General features: G+C 42.7%; 1 protein-coding gene across 5 annotated transcripts in view; it reads right to left on the bottom strand.

Moving 5' to 3' along the window:
• Positions 1 to 18,334, bottom strand: part of STIM1 (stromal interaction molecule 1) — a 274,811-nt gene that overhangs the window by 25,293 nt on the left and 231,184 nt on the right. For 2 of the 5 annotated variants that reach the window (XM_086933765.1, XM_086933767.1), the window contains one exon: positions 12,780 to 13,173. In XM_086933765.1, the coding sequence (XP_086789891.1) occupies positions 12,780 to 13,173 (394 nt within the window). Of the gene's footprint in view, positions 1 to 12,779; positions 13,174 to 17,267; positions 17,349 to 18,334 lie in introns of all 5 variants that reach the window. The other 3 variants (XM_086933768.1, XM_086933769.1, XM_086933766.1) reach the window with 3 other exon arrangements.

Here is an 18,334-nt window from a genome sequence, read left to right as displayed (position 1 = left end):
CATTGACTTCGGTGTTGATGCACCAAGAACTAAAGCGGGTTGTGGCCCAGGGATCGGAGTTGCAATCAAAGCTGTAAGAGAGCCCATAACTGGTCAAGAGTTCAACTGATGCAGAGGGCGTACCCACCGACGGAGTCTCAGATTGAGGCCCTCACAGTTAATTTTGGGCCGGAAGCACACCAGAGGGAGCCGGTAACAAGCTAAATAGATACAAGAAAATCCTGGATTTGTTGCGGTTTTGCGGATGGTCCCGGAAATTCAGGTTGGCTCAGTGCAAGGGTCGGAATTAGTCCAAAGGGGATCAGGCTCCAGAGGCACTGACACCCTTGCACCTTCTATGGAGTTTGATAGTGGCAGAAAGGGGTCCAAGCCCCAATAAAGTTTTTAGGTTTCTTCTTCGACTTACTCAAAGAATTAGAGTTTGATGAAGATCAGCCACTGTAACAATTGCACAAGCAGATCAGGTACCTACCATTCGACCTCGACTGGTCCAACATGGAGTTGTTCAGTGCTTGGTGACCTAATTTGGCTTTGAGTACACAGGTGGTTTCGGGGCTCATCAAGGACCAGTTACTGCAGGCCTTGGAGTTGTGTTCCGACCTGTGGCACCACAGACACACCTATTAGGTATCTGCCACAGCATTAGCTTGCAACAGCCCCTACAAGGTTTAAACCCGGTGGTTTAAGGGGGTGAAATTTTCCGAGCAGACTGGATTTTTTTAGGAAAACATTTGCAAAAACAGCTCCAAAGAGACAAATGGTAGCTCTAGATTTGCTTCGGATGGCACCAAAAGAAAGGAATGTAGGTCAGCACGCATGGTTAGCACTTGCATACCACTCCACATACCACTTCTGTGGTGGAATGATGTTGGCACTAACCCACAAAATGCCACCTACTAGAGCACAGGGGTTCTGCTAAAGATTTTCTTTCATCCAGTCTGACGTCTACGAAATATTCCAACAGTGAGAAATCTGTGGTTAGTAGCATCTATCAGAGAAAGATGATGAACTCTTTCTTACTCAAGCTAAGTAGCAAACAACCTACTATTCCATTTCTGATATGCGTCTATGCGGGGTTAACGATTTCACACACTGTACTATTTATCTAAAGTAGAAGTAGTGCATCATGAGCACACAAGATACAGTTAGCAAAAAGTAGCAAAAAGGACTACAAGAGTTTACACATAGATGTTAAAAAAATATGGGGCTAAAGGAGATCTCTGGAAATCCCACAAGCCATCATTGTGATGGAAGAACAGAAAGGCCGGCCATGCCCAACTATTGACTCCAATAATCCAGTAAATCAGCAAACCACCTCACTGTTGTTCCACTATATCCTACCACCTAAGACATCCACGCAAGAACGACAGGATGGTTGACAGCATGGAGGCCACTGAGAGTCCGACGAGAACCAGTCATCCTGTCTTGCTTCTGCAACACTCCAGGTTTATGAACCTATGCGCATGATTGACATCAACACATGCCTTACTCACAGTGGGTAGCTGCAGGGGTGGTCAATTAAGGATTTGTTTGGCTCCTACCTATTCCTATCTTTATAGGATAGACCGTCACACAAGAGACTAGAAAACATGGAGTGTAAATGAATGGAGTTTATAAGCAATGACTAGGCCAGTCTGAATAACTGTGCCTCAGATCTTGATAAGAACACCCTCTGAAAATGACCGTCTGTCTTGTTGAATTCATACAGGTATACAGTGGCATGAGGCAAAATAAACCTTTCCACAATCCAACACCCAACCACAGGAATATTGTGGAATATCAAACTCGCTGTTAGAACTAAGCTTCATAACTGCCCTTGGGATCATATTGCTGTAAGCTTATTTTTCCACACACTTTTCACATAAGCAGGGACCTGGAATATGCAACCTCCACTGAATGCTTCGGAGCACTGTAGCCTGATTCATCACACAAACTACCAACTGTATCAGTTAAGAGTAGTGCCAGTGGTGAATGTTAGCAAACAGGAGCGTTGCAAGGTACCACTAAGTCCATAAGTGCTTCCACAGGATGCAGTCTGGTGAGGCGGCTTTCAGTTGGAGAACCACTGTAACCGTCAGGTCTGCAGCTTTGGTCTGGGCTACCCCATTTTTGCTCACCTCTTCTGTGTTTTGTTGAAAAGAGACTGATAATGGGAAAATATATATTTTTTTAGAATAAATAGTCGAGGCCGGCTTTTTGGGAATAGTGTATGCTGACCTAGTCAATATCCCAAAATGCAAAAAGTGTAGCCCAGAAAAAACATTGTGCCTCTGGAGCTAACCTGGAAACAGAGCGCTAACAGGAGGTCAATGAGCCACACACCTAGATGCTTTAGCTGAGCAGTAGCAAAGACCCAAAACTGAATTGAAACACCTCGGAATCATGTCTGAATGAAGTAAGTCATGCGGAATTAGGGAAGGTGCCTTGTGACTTTGGCAAAGATTTACCAATTCAAAAAGGAGCATGGAGGTGGTCTATAAAAACTGTTGAAATACGAATTTTATTTACACTTCCTCTGGTACCAGAATCCTGTCCTAAATTCATAACCTGCCTGTTCTCTCTCAGTAATTGCAACTGAATTTTATGGGTACTCAGCCCGTCAGTTTGCCAAAGAGCTCCCTCACGGGATGGACATGTTCTAATGAGAACACTTGACAACTGGGCAAACAAAAACTGCAGCTTCACAGAGGGTGTAAAAAGCCAAAGCAGAACACACAGACGAGCACTAGTTACACACACAGATCTGCCTACTGTGCATTCTGCGCTATCTTGTTCAGGCATGTGCGACAAGAACTAACCGCAGTGGTAAGGACATAAGCACTAGGCAGCACTTAAAAAGGCAGGATCATGGTAGATTTAAATACCTCTAACTGTAGGGGTGTCAGCGATGGAAACTGAGTGAGGGTCACAGAAGATGCTACTGGGAGGTCAGGGCCACGACATGTGGAAGCGATGCTCATGAACCTTTGTCCTCATTACGTTGAGCACATTAACTGAACCGCCCACCAAGTGAAGGCATTCCCATGTGTAGGGGCCTGTATGCAGCAGCATGCGCAACGTACAGTTGTAGTTCGTGTGCATGAAAGAGTAAGCGCTCGGCCTCTCCCTCTAGGCACATTGTGTGGAGCCTTGGTGGGGCAACTAAGAAATTACCAATGTAGCCAGGAGCATATCCTCTGGGAGTAAGGGAAGTAGCATTTGTTGCCAGGAGTGAAATATGCCTTCTCAGTTTCCTTCTAATACTTTCTTTGCTGCTCTGATATACTTCCTGTCTTACTGCTATGGTGCTAGAACCTCAGGATACATCAATTACTGCTATGTATAATTCTTTCTGTAGCAGATCGTTTTCTCCATGCAAACACCACTGAAACCGCCACAAGCTGATGACTATGTTTACCCATAGCGGGCTTCTGTATTTATTTCCTTTTTCTGTCGAACCCAAATCCAATAGTGGCTAAATTGACCAACTAGAATTAAAACCTGCGGCCAAATGGATTTATTTGTTGAGCGATTTCACTAGCTAACTAGCACCTATCCAAAAGCAGCAGAAAGGCATTTAATGCAAAGAAAAAACGAAAATTCCTTACCATGCAATCAGACTATAAGGACGATACTCTCTATAAGAAAAAATAAATTCCCTAATCAAGGGCTGTGCTTCCATTTGTTGAGTCGAATTGGGAAATGAAAGGTTTAACTGCAAAATATTTTTGATTGCAGAGTGCCAACTCAACCAAATGTTAACTTTATAAACAAACATTGGCAAGGCCAATTGGCCATTGGTTGCACCTTTTAAAAGCAGACCTATAGGATTTGCTGGTGCTTTCTTACAAATGTCTTCTGTCTAGGGAGAGGCCGCCATTTTGTTTTTTTATCTAGCGTTCTAAGATGGCAGCAGCCCACGGAGTGAAGCAGTACATAAAAAAAGAAAAATTAACAAAATGAGCATGAAAAAGCACATCAAGAAAGAAGTGGCCTATCAAACTGCAGCAGACAGGTCCTCCACAAAAGGAAAAAGTAATGAGACGCAGACGGGTGGCAGAACAGAGGATGTGGGAAGCAGCTAACGAGGGAGAGAGCAAGAAAACACACGCACTCCCCTGTCAAGAGGAAAAGAGATAAGTACCTCCCTGACTAGGTAGAGGAAGGACACAAGCCACCCAACCAAAACGCAGCAATGAAGATATGCCCCAGAAGTGGGACAAAGTACAGGGAGGAAAGCCACTGAATGAAATGGGCAACGAGCTGAAGAGAAAGCCATTAACCTCTTCAATGCTCATGACGGCTCCCGGCCGTCATGAGTCACGGTGGGCGTGTGCTGATGACGGCCGGGAGCCGTCATGACCATGCCCGCGATTGGAATCTCAGCACTGCGGTCGAATTTACGCCATAGCGATGAGGTTGATCAACAGCAAGGGGCGGACTCAAAGTGCACTGTATGCATATATTTTTATATATTAACAATAGGTCTTCAACAGACAATAAAAGCTGTTGTTAGGTGGAATATAATATATTGGGTTGGAATGAAGATTTGTTGATGGTAGTTGAAATCATTATTACTTAAAAGACTTGTGCTGGTGTGTTATGGAACACAGGGACTATATCGATGCATGCATCGAGCAGTCAACATTCGACATCATGACTTGAGAGTATCACTGTGCATTCTTTAATTTTTACTTTTTCTAGCCACAAATAACAGGTATGTGATTTAAAACGGAGTTAAAATATCCACTAATTAAATATATCTAAAAACTAACACCAACAATGAGTCCTGACTATGACCTCAATAACGTGATGACTGATTAAACCTATTTGTGTTAACTGTTTATACTTAAACTCATTCACCTGCATGTAGCTAACATACAACCTCATTACAACAGAGGACACCTGCCATTAACCTTGCAGACCCTCTGCACTCCAAACCCCCCAAAAGGATTATGTTACTTACCCTCTTAGCATCTGTTCTTGGCATGTAGACCTGTCGATTCACATGCTTTGCATACTCCTGCCATCTGGAGTTGGGTCAGGATGTTTGCAAGTTAATTTTCTTCAAAGAAGTATTTTCCAGACATGAGGCAAGGTGACATCCTTTTGGTGATAATGCGCATGGGCATCGACTGCATTAGCATACTGTTTTCCCGCAAGAGGGTGAGAATGGAGTAAGAAAGTGTAGAATAGTATATATACACACACATGTATAATATAAATAATAAGGACTGCAATGACCATAGGTGTGTGGGGATGAAGGCGGGCGCTTGTGAATCTACTGCTCTACACACCAAGAACAGATGCTTACAGGGTAAGTAATAATCTGTTCGAGGCATGTGTGCTGTAGATGCACATACTTTGCATAGACTATATAGCAGTGCCTTCCAAAAGCGGTGGCTAACCAGTGGGCGTTGCAGTAGTTTGTTTTTGCACTGCTTGGCCTACATTGGCTTCTTGACGTGCCAATACATCCACACAATAATGTTTAGTAAATGAGTGTGGTGTAGACCATGTAGCTGCTTTGCAAATGTCAGCTATAGGAAGGTTACCTAAAAATGCCGTAGATGCTCATATTTTGCGAGTAGAATATGCTCTAAGAAGTATTAAGTTCTTTTTGCTTTAACATAGCATGTTTGGACACATTTAACAATCCATCTACAAATAGCAGATTTAGAGTTAGGTTTTCCTGTATCAGGAGGAGCAAAGGCAACAAACAGTTTTGCGAAAATCTTTTGTTCAATCAATATAATACAATAATGCTCTTTTGAAATCTAATGTATGTAGTGCTTTTTCTGCGACTGAATCAGGTTGAGGAAAGAAAACAGGCAAGTCAACTGATTGGTTAATATGAAAAGCAGAGACTACTTTTGGAAGGAACTTTCGGTTAGTTCGAAGAACCATTCTATCTTTATGGAGTTGGATCATTGGTTCTTCTAAAGTTAGTGCCTGAACCTCACTGACACATCTTAGTTAAGTGATAGCATTCAAAAAAGCGAATTCCCAAGAATGGAACTGCAGTGGACCATTGTCCAATGGTTTAAAAGGTGGAACAATAAGTCTTGTTAGAACAATATTAAGGTTCCATGCAGGTAGCACTAATGGTGGTATTACTCTTAAGTCCTTCCATAAAGGCTTAATCATTGGAACTTTGAATAAAGAGAAGTCTATTTTGAAGATATGCAGCTACTGCTGCAAGGCGGACACATATGGATGTGTAGGCAAGGCCTGCACCTTGTAGATGCAATTGATAGCAAACGATTTGTTGTATAGAAGCATATAATGGATCAATGGTTTGGTTTTTACAATATAACCAACTTGTTTCCATTTTGCTGCATAGCATGCTCCAGTAGTAGGATTTCATACTTTTTTAGGAATTGTCAGGCAATCTTGTGATAAATGTAGGTATCCAAACTCTGACTTCAGGAGCCAAATCGCTTGATTGAGCCCTTTGGGGTTTGGATGTCTGATGTTTCCATGGTTCAGAGTAGGAAGGTCTGAGGTGAGTTGAAACTTTGGATGTGGACCTACTGAGCGTTCTAGAAGTGTGGTGAACCATGGTTGACAGGCCTATGTGGAAGCCACTATAATAAGGGTGAGGGAGGTTTGTCTGAACCTTCGAACCAGAAATGGAAGAAAAGGGAGAGGCAGAAAAGCGTAAGCAACTATCCCTGACCAATTCAACCATTTGGGCATTGCCTCTGGATCGAGGATGTAGGAACCTGGAGGCAAAGTATTGGCATTTTGAGTTCTCAGCTGTTGCGAAAAGTTGTACCTTTGGAAACCCCCATTTGTGGAAGTATGGGAGGAGAAATTTGCAGTGGAGTTCCCACTAGTAGACGTGTTGCCACATCCTGCTGAGGAGGTCTGCAAATTTGTTGTCTGTCCCTGGAAGGTGCTCTGCTAGAAATTGGATTTTGTGATGTATTGCCCAATGCCAAATGGTCTGAGAGAGGCATGGTAACTTTAGAGTGTGTACCCCCCCCCACCCCCACCCATTTTTGTACATAGCGGTCATATTGTCTATCAGGACTAAGAAAACTCCCTATCAGCTGAGGTAGAAATGATTTGAGCACTAGGTGAACAGCTATAAGCTCTAGGTAGTTGATGCGGAGACTTTTGTATTTGGTCCCAGAGATCCTGAACTGTTAGATGTTGAAGATGGGCACCCAACGCTGTGAGCACGACTCGTGGAACAGGGTTGATAAAAGGCCGCCCTATTGACAAGTTTTGGGTGTTACACCACTGCAGAGAGCGATAGGTTCGGCAGTCTAACAACACTAGATTTTTTAGTTGACACTGTTAATGATTCCATTGGTGTGCTAAGCATTCATGTTGAGGACGCATGTTCAATCTTGCATTGCATGATGCCATCATCCCTAAAAGTTGCATAAAAGTTTTTACTGTTCGATATTGGTTGCTTTGGAATTGTAGTAGCAGTGTCTGAAGATTCTGATTTAAGGTTGCATTGGGATAGGCTAAACCTGTTTGACTATTTAGGATAGCTCCTAGATAGGGTTGCAGTTGTGTAGGTTAAAGGTGGGATTTTTCCACATTGGTTGAGAATTCCATTGATGAAGAAGATTTATTGTAATTTGAGGGTGTTGTAAACACTTGAGATGCGTGTTGGCTTTGATGAGCCAATCGTCCAGATATGGCAACGTTGCTTTGGTGCAAGAGGGGAAGCTCTTGTTGAAGTGTGACCATATGGAAGTGTTCTGACAGCATGTATAAGTTCAGAGGCCTGAGATCTAATATTGGTCATGAGAACCATCTTTTTTTGGGATAAGGAAGTAAAGTGAATAACCCCTGACCCTTGGTGTTGCATTGGAACTGATTCTATAGCTTCTTTTGTTGGAAGAGCTAGTACATCTTGTTTGAGCAGTTGTTGGTGCTCTAGAGAGTTTGTGAATGTGAGGAGGAAAATTGGGAGGATTGCTGGTGAGGTACAGGCAATAACCATGTTGGGTATATGTATTACCATTTATAAAGCACCTGGTTACACCAAATGGTGGGTCCCCGCTCCAGGATTTTAACCCCCATCAGAAAAAGGGATGAAAGGGGAGACAGCACTAAGCCAGAAGCTAAGATAAATGGGACTCTAGAATGAGGTAGACTAAACAGTCCATATTGGAGTAGGGAAAAGCAAGGTTTTAAGTCCCTTTTGTAAAAACCTTTCCGTGGTTTCTGATCTCCGATTCAGCGGCAAGGTATTCCACCTTTTGGCCGCTAGATAATGTCCATCATCTATTTGTCTGATGATTAACTGCCAAATGGGAAAAAAATTGATGAAGTCTTCCCCTGACAGGTGTATGATAATCGGGGGAATTGTTAGGAAGTCACTGTTTGTTGGGAGATGGAGAGGTACGTCTTGGGGTACCTCTACCTCTGCCTTTAAAATTGTTCCCTCTGTAACCGCCTTTGTAAAATCCTCTAGAAAGGGAGGATTGGTTTTGTGGTTTATAGTAAGATGTGTTTGCATTTGTGAAGGTATTTTTTGAGCCTCCCTATAAAACGAGTAGCAAAAAGAGCCTCTGTTAGATAGTGACTGTAGTGCCCCCATAGATTTTGCTACTTCTGTATCTTACTTCATTTTTTCAAGTGATTCATCCACTTGAGGACCAAAAAGAAATGGGCATTTAGTGTTGTTTGTAGTACTTCTGGTTTAAACCCAGAGATTTGTAACCATGTGTGTCTTCTGAGGAGAATACTAGTGTTAACTCCTCTGGCTGCATTATCCTTCAGCATCTCACACACCACCAATAGAGGAATTGGAAATTAGTTTTGCTCCTGTACTAGTTCCTGCCCTCCTTTTCTGCGCTCGTCTGGGAGATATTGGAGTAAGTCTTCCATTTCGTTTCAGTGGGCCCGTCATGTCTAGCCAAAAGAATGAGTGTACTGGCTATACGCTAGTGGTTGGCAGATTGTGGAGCCACTCTTTTACCCGAGGCATCTATTAGTTTGGACTATTTGTCCAGAGGTGGTGCATCCCCTGTAGTTTGTCAATTTTATCTTTTACAAGCATTGAAGACAAGCAAGGAATCCAAAGGAAGCAGGACCTAAATAAAAATTGGGTCAGATAGTGGGGGTATATATTTTTTATCCACCCTCACTGGATCCTTACAAATGTCCTCAGCATGCCTCATCATACTTTTTAACATTGGTAATGATTGTGTTGTCCTATGAGTGGTCCCTAATGTTTTAAATAAGAAATCTTCTAAAGATTCCTTGTGTAAAGTAACTCCATGGTATATAGCTGTCCTTGCAATTAACTCCTGGTATGATGTGTTGTCATCAGGGAGGTTTAACAGTGCACAGATCTGGGTAGATCTGTAGAAGGATCTATATTGCTATCATCTCATGGATCTGGTGGTGGTTGTCCATAAGTGTCAACCTCATCCCCTGTATCAGGATCTGCACGTGGGGAGCCCTCTGGAGTGATGTCTAGAAGGTCTGATCGTGGTACAATTGGTACTGGTGGAGGGGTAGGAGAAAAAGGGTGAAGAGGGCTATTAGCCATTTTCTCTTTTTTAAAGAGGGATTTTATATCCAGTGTCTATCTTTTTTTGGAGGATGGTATCACTGGTTTTACTGTAACATGTCCAGTGTATGGATTTAAATACAGTTTTTTTCCGTTTTGGGTCCAGCTTTTGTAGCATGGTTTCCAAAATTGGCTCTAGAGGCTGTCGAAGAATATCTTTCTATTTTCGTGCCAACATTTTCGGTACCCAGCTGGATTTGTCTTTCGGGGCAGAAGCTACAGGTGCCAAAGTTGTTTTATCTCAACTCGAGCCTGGGCAGGAAGGCTTGACATGTGCTTTCAGTGCTGAGCCGGAGGTCGGGCGTTAGAAGCATATTTTCAGTGCCTACCATGGCCGTATGGCAGTGGTGGCCCGGAAGCCTTATGTTTAATGGAAGATGGTTTTGTGGGTAAAGGGGCGTTGGTACTCACAATACCTTGACTGGCTAGAACATCCTGAAACTCCAGTTCTAGTTCCAGCTCGGAATCTGAATCTTGGACGGAGAAGGCCTCTTCTTCCGCCAATGCCAACGCTACTATTTCTTCCTATTCACTATTTTCTCCGAATATAACAGATTTCTTTTTGATGTTTTGTCACTGCATTTCTTTCCGTCGAGCCCGGCGGTCCCAGACGGTCTTCGAGCGGCATGAGCTACAGGCATCACAATCTTCTTCCTTGTGCTCCGGAGACAGGGACAAGTTACAGACTTTGTGAAGGTCAGTGCGTGGAGATCTGGAATGACAGCAAGGGCAGAATTGAAACAGTCCATTCCATCTGCATATTTACTCTATGTTGGTCTCTCGAGTGGAAGTGAAAGAAACAAGCTAGGACTGAAGACCACGGTTGGAGTTTTGTCTAACCAATTGTGATAGTTTTCTGATTGTCGACACACGGAGGATGGGAAAAGGCGTTCAAAACTATACCGACTAGGGTACTGTGGGTTGTGAATGGAAGGGATCCCGACGTATGGTTTCGGACCGGAGCACACCAAACCACGTACGAAACCGATAGTGGAAAGAAAACAAGTAACAATGGAGTCGATGCCCATGCGCACTGTCACTGAAAGGAGGAGTCACCTTGCCTCATGACTGCAAAAGACTTCTAGGAAGAACAACTTACAAGCATCTGAACCAAACAATAGATGCCAGGAGTATGCAAAGCATGTGTATCTACAGCACATATGCCTCAAACATTTTAATTGTTGTAAATTAGGCACTTGACCTATTTTTATAGCTTTAATTGAAATATCGAATTAAACAGTAAATGAGGATTCTGCGATAGCTGCAGGTTCCAGTTCAGAACAAAACATCATGCAGGAACCAAAGCAGCGGAAAGTGAGGCTGTTGCAGTAGGCAGGCATAGGCTTTCGCTTGCTTTCATTCATATTTTTGCAGTTCTTTTTAAATTGTGCAATTTGTTAAACATTCAACAATGGCATGTAGCAGAAACCAATCATAGGAGAATAAGAGTGGTCCATAACCAATATTTTAAACAATAAATACATTACAAAAATGGAAGAAGTCGGTATTGTGTGAGAACTACAATACTGATAATTTATATCAAAAACAGGTGTTTAAAGCATGTGTACTCCATTCAGAATTTAAAGAGTACATGTATTCAGCATGAACACAATGGAATTAGCGCCAAGACAATTAATTTATTGCTTATGCGTAGTTTATTTTCACAATTTAAGAGCATGTACGAGGTTGAATGGAAAGAGAAAAGGTAGGAAAGTGGTGGTGAATAGGAAGGTATAAGTCGAAGAAGGATACAAAAATAACAATAGGATATTTCAACAGACTGGGACAACAATCCAGTCAAACAAGGCCTGTCCAATACACGTTTTTATAAATGTACATGTAATCTGTAAACTCATATCTCCTGCATACAATGCATTTTCATAGATCAATCTGGAGAGGGCGGTACAGGTCTACAAGGTGGAAAGGTGTCGACGTTTCGACTCGTGCTGTGAGGGTAGTTTGCGACCTCAGCGGTGAGTCTTCTTCAGGACAAGGAAGGGGGGCAACCTATTCCTATTGGCAGAGTGGCTACCCAGGAAAAATCCAAAGAGAAGCATGCTCACCGTCTTCTCTCGGGTGAAGAAGCTTCTTCACCCGAGGGAAGACTGAGCATTCGAAGCTCCATGCACCATAGGATTTTTCCATGGTGATGTTAAGATGATGTTGGAATCGCACTTAACCCCCTGAGCAGCACTTGAGGCGACTTGGAACCCCCAGCTGCTTCAGTTTGGACCCTAATACTGGAAAAATGAGTTTACCGATTACATGTAAATTTATAAAACGTGTATTGGACAGGACTTGTTTGGCTGGATTGTTGTCCCAGTCTGTTGAAATATCCAATTGTTATTTTTGTGTCCTTCTTTGATTTATACCTTCCTATTCACCACCTTTTCTCTTTCCTTGCAACCTCGTACGTGCTCTTAAATTGTGAAAATAAACTACGCATAAGCAATGAATTAATTGTCTTGGCGCTAATTCCATTGAGGTCATGCTGAATACATGTTCCGTTTTTGTAATTAATTTATTGTTTAAAATATTGGTTACGGACCATACTTATATTCCCGTTTTGCACCCAGGTCCTATTGACTTTTGGGTTACCCCATTATTTGTAACGAGAAACCAATCATAGACACATAATGAATGCTGGAGTTCTATGGCCATGCAAATCTTGTAGATAAAGTTTGCTCATCAATCTTGATGCCAGCACAAAGCAAATATCTACCTTTTTTCCCTATTACAAAGCGTTCAAATCATTAGGTGTGATAATACTATTTAAATGCAGCATAACATCTTACGGTATTAAATGTTTTATCCCATCGCACATCATTAAACGCAATATTAAATGTAGGCTACAACTATATAAGATATTAAATGGAGTCTACTTTCACACAATATTAAATGCAGTCTACCACCACACGATATTAAATGCAACCTAGCATTGCATGATATTAAATGCAATCTATGATCACACTATATTAAATGCAGACTGTAATCACACAATATTAAATTCAGTTTATCTTCACACAACATGAAATGCAGACTTCAAGAGCACAATAAAAAATATATTATATGGTCACACATTATTAAAAGCATGCCTCCTAATAGACATCAGATGTCATGTCTGAAAGGGTGAGTATATTCTATGCAGCAAAGATCAGAAAGGAAAATGGAAACCAAAGAAGACTAACAGACAAATGTTAGTGGCAAGCTTTTGAGATGCATGTGAGACACCACACAGAAGAAAATGCTGTAGTACCCAATGCTCGGAGAGCGAGTGGGGATTCCAGAGGTGACGTCTGGTGGGGGCAGGTCAGGGATGGAGTCCATCAAATAGTAGGTAGTTGAGTGATGAAAATAGACAGGATGAGCATGAGAAGCTGGAGCAGAGGGTGCAGAGGAGGAGGAAGAAGAACAGGGTGAAGCGGAGGTGGAAGATGGAGTTGATGGGGTGATCCCCGGAAGGTCTGAATTGAAAGACTGTCCATGAGAGAGGCTGCGCATTCGTCGGAGGGAGACTCTGGCCGGCCGGTAATGGACCGGCGAGCCCTGCTCGCTCTGCCCTGGCATATAACTCTCTACCAACCTCTGAGATCCAAGGGCATGCTGCGGCTCCGCGATGCGATGGCGAACCGCGCTGGACAGGTTAGGAGCTGGAATGAGAGAGACAGAAACATGAGACACACACACACGTAATACCGTAGAGAGATGTCCGTCTAAGAAATGTTTCTTTGAGGATATACCCACGCGCTCACACTCTCAGCTGGTCCCGAGATCACTGGTTTCTTTTCAAGTGGAAAGTACTGATGCTTGGTATACACAATGAATGGCACAGTAAATGCTAAAAACGAGGTGCTGCATACTTAAGAATGTTATGTCACAGGCACAGAGAGACAAATGTAGTTCCAGGCAGGAAGATTCATAACAGAGTTTGACGATAACCACCAAGTAAAAGTGCTCCATTGATGCTTGTTGAATGCAAATTTACCTTAAGTGGATTTCCTAAAATACAGTGTGGACTACCAGTCCTGGACCTACGTGGGCATCTCTGCCATATACTATAATAGCCAGGTTACTCTGATAATGTGCAGTGATTTTCCACACACATTATCGTACTCCCTGTCCTGCCATTTAGTAAAGTATTTAAATGGGATGCTTTAGTTGCTAAAGGGATAGCTATATGTCCATGGTATCTTAAAGGTCAAACAGATTCCCTTTAACCCCTTCGAGGCTGATGACGAGCTGGGCTCGTCATGGTGTAGCCTCCTCAAACACTGATGACGAGCCCAGCTCGTCATGAACAATGGGATTTACGATTTCTCAGCACAGCAGGGAAATGGCATCAGCATCAATGAGGTTAAATGTATCTCATAGTTGACTATTTAAATGGGAGCTCACAAAAAAATGTGTTCCCAATCTTTTTCAACGCACACTTTTTTCAAAGATTTTTGGTGCAAAGGTGGTTATACTTACCTCTGAGGTAGTAGGCAGTCAGTTACCACATACCACTACGTTCCCTGTCACATGCTCTTTGCAGTCACATCACGTGGGATGAACTGTGCTCTCCTGAGGATGACCATGTCTAAGAGAACCCCAGTGAGCGTCCGGCAGGCACTCTTTTCCAGATAGACATCGATGGAGTGGGATGCAGAGAGCCTGCCATAGGGAACATGGTGGTGAGCAGCAACAATTTACTAACAGAATAAATTGGAAAATATGGTGCTGGGAGGAAGGCATGCAGTTTGTGTGGAGAGTACAGGTCTTTATGGAAGTTAAATTTAAATGATAGCAAATTACTAAATTTGAGCAATACAATAAAGAGAGATTTGCATTTAAATAATGGTTAAAAATGTGGAAGGAGGTAAACATCCCAAAAGGGGATCCAATGTTAAACACATTTTTCATTTCTTGGCAAATGCTAAATGAACCTTTATCCTTAACAGCAGGCAGTTGTCTGTGTTTTTGAATCAGCCTCATTGGTTTTCGGATCATCTGCCTGGTTACGAAAACAAGTTAGCAAGGTTTAATATCTCTGCAAGGACAAGTAACCTAAGGTTTTGCCTCACGGGCTAGGATAGAGTATACATGAAGCTTAGCTTACTCTCACTACCCAAGACAAAATGTGTGCAAGTTTTAACCTCATTGGCTAACACAACCAGTATGGGAGCTTCAATGACACTGTTAAGGACAGCAAGTGTCAAGCCTCTTGGTCACTGGCTTGGCAAACAGTATGCAAGGTTTAACCTCACTGGTTTCTACAACCAGCTTAGAAGCATCAACATCAATTTCAAGGTTAACTATTAAGGGGAATTTAACCTCACATTCCGCTCACGCAAATCTCGTACTGATTGTATCGTTATACTGCTATCTTCAGCATCCGCCTACTAGTGTGGCAAACGTGGTAATGTCACTGTCCACGCAGAGTGAGATTCAGACCAGAGGAAAATTATGATTTGAGACTTATCTTAATGAAGGGCACCAACAAGTCCAGAAACGCACTGTGAACTACCTTAAATCCTCGCTTTGAAGATTAAAACAAAACAGGTTTCAATGAAATGCCACTGATAAGTTCTTAATATCAAGTAACATGAATACATGTATTGTGAAGAACTCCCTTCGACAGCTATTATAGCAGGTTCTAAGACAAAGCTTTATTTATTCCCTCAGAGGCACATGGGCTGCAAGGAGCTAGATTCATCATTCAACTTATCAATAAGATATTGAAAATCCTCATGAAGTTTAACCTCATGGTCTGAAACAACTAGTATGTGCGGTTCAACATCGAGTATGCAACACGTTTGGGATGTTTAGCCTCCCGACCAATAGGTACTAGTGAGTCGTCACCTTTGGGTTAGACACAGCTGCAGATCAAACTTATGCTATTAATGATTGAAAGTCACTGCCCAGAAGGTTTCAACTTTTGAGCTACTGAAGTGCTATCGCCAGCTCCATGTTAGCAAATTCACTACACGAGGCAAAATATCGTAGGAATGACATCGGAGAAGGTATCTGACTTGCAAGACATGACTGCAAAGAACCATCAGGGCACACCAGAACTTCTAGGTGAGTTCGGCTTGAGGACTAAGGTTCCCAAATTCACAGTTCCTGTACTACTGATGGGCTTCCATGCTTTGGGAAGTCTTCTGCATGTGTGGCCAGTCTGTGCTCAGGAGAGGAGCAGGCATCATGTCTTCGTGCAGCAGGATGCCAGAGGGAGTCTCTGATGCATGAACATCAGTAGGAGTAGACAGGTAAAAAGTGGAACGTCTACAAGTACACTAATGCTAGGTGCAACCAGTATGCCTGACTGTTGAGGGAGGTAACCAGAGGATGAATTCACCCTACGAGATGCGACATCGAAGGCAGTTGCAAAGAGGCAGCCCTGGAGGTATCTAGTCAAACTATCATCACCTGGACAGAGGGCATCTGCTGTTAGTGTTTTTTGCACCAGTATAATTATTTTGCTTCTGGGAAAGGTCTTCCTGGTGCTGCAGACTCAAGTTAGCATCAGATGTTTTCCCCTCAATGAGTGCCTGCTGAATAAAAATGTTCCCAGAAATATGTGCCACAGGACCAACAGGATGCTGAAGGTTTAACCTAATAATACAGCCCAGAGAGCTTGATGCCCAACAGCCTTGTTCCAGTGGCATATCAGTATTTCCCAGAATGTGATGCCTCATAAAAGAGATGTGGAATGAAGGCAACCCTGCTGAGTAGCTGGGTTTATCAACCAGCCAGAAAAAAAGATGAGCCACACGTGACGGGGCTCACACCAACCTAGTGCAGTGAGCAGAGGTTGCAGACCAACCAGAGGAGACACTTACCAACACACCTGCATTGAGAAGAATTAGGCAACAGGTAACATTTCTCTGCGCCATTTGCCTCACATAGAAAAAGGTAATGTTTTCTGTATCCTCCTGTAAACTAACCACGCAGCAAGAAGCAACTAGCTCTTTGTCGCGGCTGATGAAGGCGTATGACCATGCTTTTCAACCGGAACGTTTGGATCTCTTCTTGACCTTCCCTGCTCTACTGATGTTTATTGACTTGGTAGATTCTGTGGCTATATCATATTTAAAGTACTCTACCAAGCGACTGTGTTTTTAGGTAACACTTCACCAGAGGTCCATGGTTAGATGCATTAGGTCACAATTATAAAATTGCCCCATACCCCCAGAACAAAACACTTCCAGTTCTGGGATTTCCTTTCAACAATTACTGTTTTCAACTAAAGGTGTCCTGGTGACATGGCGCCATCTCGCAGCCCCGCACTTCACCTTCTGCTGGAACGACCCTACTGCTGCATTATGAACTTCTTTTAGTGTCAAGAGAGCAAGATGTCACTGCTACAACCTCTGAGCGTATCTGTCGATCCGAAAAATACATTAAAATCAGACACCATCAGAGCAGCGTTTGCAGTCTAACTGCTCATATGTAAACCAATGCACAACTAAAACAATGCAACGTGTATCTACATACACTGTTATACCACTAACAAAAAAGTCCACCACATAAAGGCACGGAAAGTGATGTAGAGCACACCAGACTTCTTATTCACGTCAGACTCAGTATCAGGCGTTAGTAACAGGTGCCCACACCTCCCTTCAACTACTGTGGATTAGGTGTTTTATTGTGAAACAAGTAGTAAGAAATTGGAAAGGAAGGTGAATTTTAGTGAAAAAGACTGACGGAAAATTAAAATAAGAGAGAAGGGGAAGAAAAACCCAGAAATGGAAGATGATCAAACCGGGATATTTGCTGAGGGAATGGTTCTCCGAGAAGGCAGGCAGCCGGTCACTGACCCTGTGCCCCATCAGCAACGCGGCATCTGGTTCCGGTCAATCAAAAGGAGGGAGAAACAAAAGTTTGTTGATTGCAAAACCAAGTTTAATTCTATCATCAGCGCTCGCCACTTACATGCGAAACAATGATGTAAAGACTGAACTTATGCTTGGCGTGTCCTGTGACGAGGAGCTCAGTCAGTGTGTAAACATTTGAAGCCCATAATGCATGTACACCGTGCCAAAAGGTCCCTACTTACCCAGAAAAACAACTGTTTACATGTAATCATCGAGTAAGCAGAAACAAACCAGTTAAAAGATTCTGTAATTCAATTTCAAGAGAAAATTCACAGTATAAATTAAGGCGGCGTAAAGAATTAAAAAAATACCACATGGAGAAAAAAAGGAAAAAAGACTAAGGTGCAACCTTAACAGTAGGGTAAATCAGTAACAGATGTGGAGTGGGAGACAGAGCTGCAAAACTACCAGTGAGGTAAACAAGGCAAAAAGTGAAAGTAGAGAAAAGAGAAGGGCGTAAAATGGGCAAGTGGGAAAAGAATAACCGAGATAAACCAGCAGGAAACGGACTACAAACATACAGGGAAACAGGAAATGGAAAAACAGAATCCACCTGGTTGCACGGCTCACTGTCAAATTTATTGTGTAAAAAGGAGCATATCATGGCTGTATATTTTACATGAAAAAAGGAGGTCTCTCAAATTTCGATGACAACTAGTTTCAATATAAACTATCTAAGCCAATGCCACCATTCGGCTAGTCACCCAAAATGGAGGCCATGGTTCTGCGATCGGATTGGTTCACCTCCCTAGGACAACTAGGTGACGCCATAGCTGGCTTACAGATCGGGTGTCAAGTGGTGCACATGGCTGGTCCTGTGCAAGGAGCCAAGTCTCAGAAATGCAATGTTTCAGCCATTATCCAGTCGAATGTCTTAAGCAGTGAGAACATTGTATTTTTATTCTGCGCACGGAGTAAAATTCCAGGGGGCAGAAATGTGAAAAGTGATGGTTAC

Source organism: Lissotriton vulgaris, chromosome 8 (genome assembly GCF_964263255.1).
Source record: "Lissotriton vulgaris chromosome 8, aLisVul1.2, whole genome shotgun sequence".
Taxonomy (NCBI): Eukaryota; Metazoa; Chordata; class Amphibia; order Caudata; family Salamandridae; genus Lissotriton; species Lissotriton vulgaris.
The sequence above is the reverse complement of the archived record's forward strand: the minus strand, read 5'-3'. Positions and strand labels throughout refer to the sequence as shown.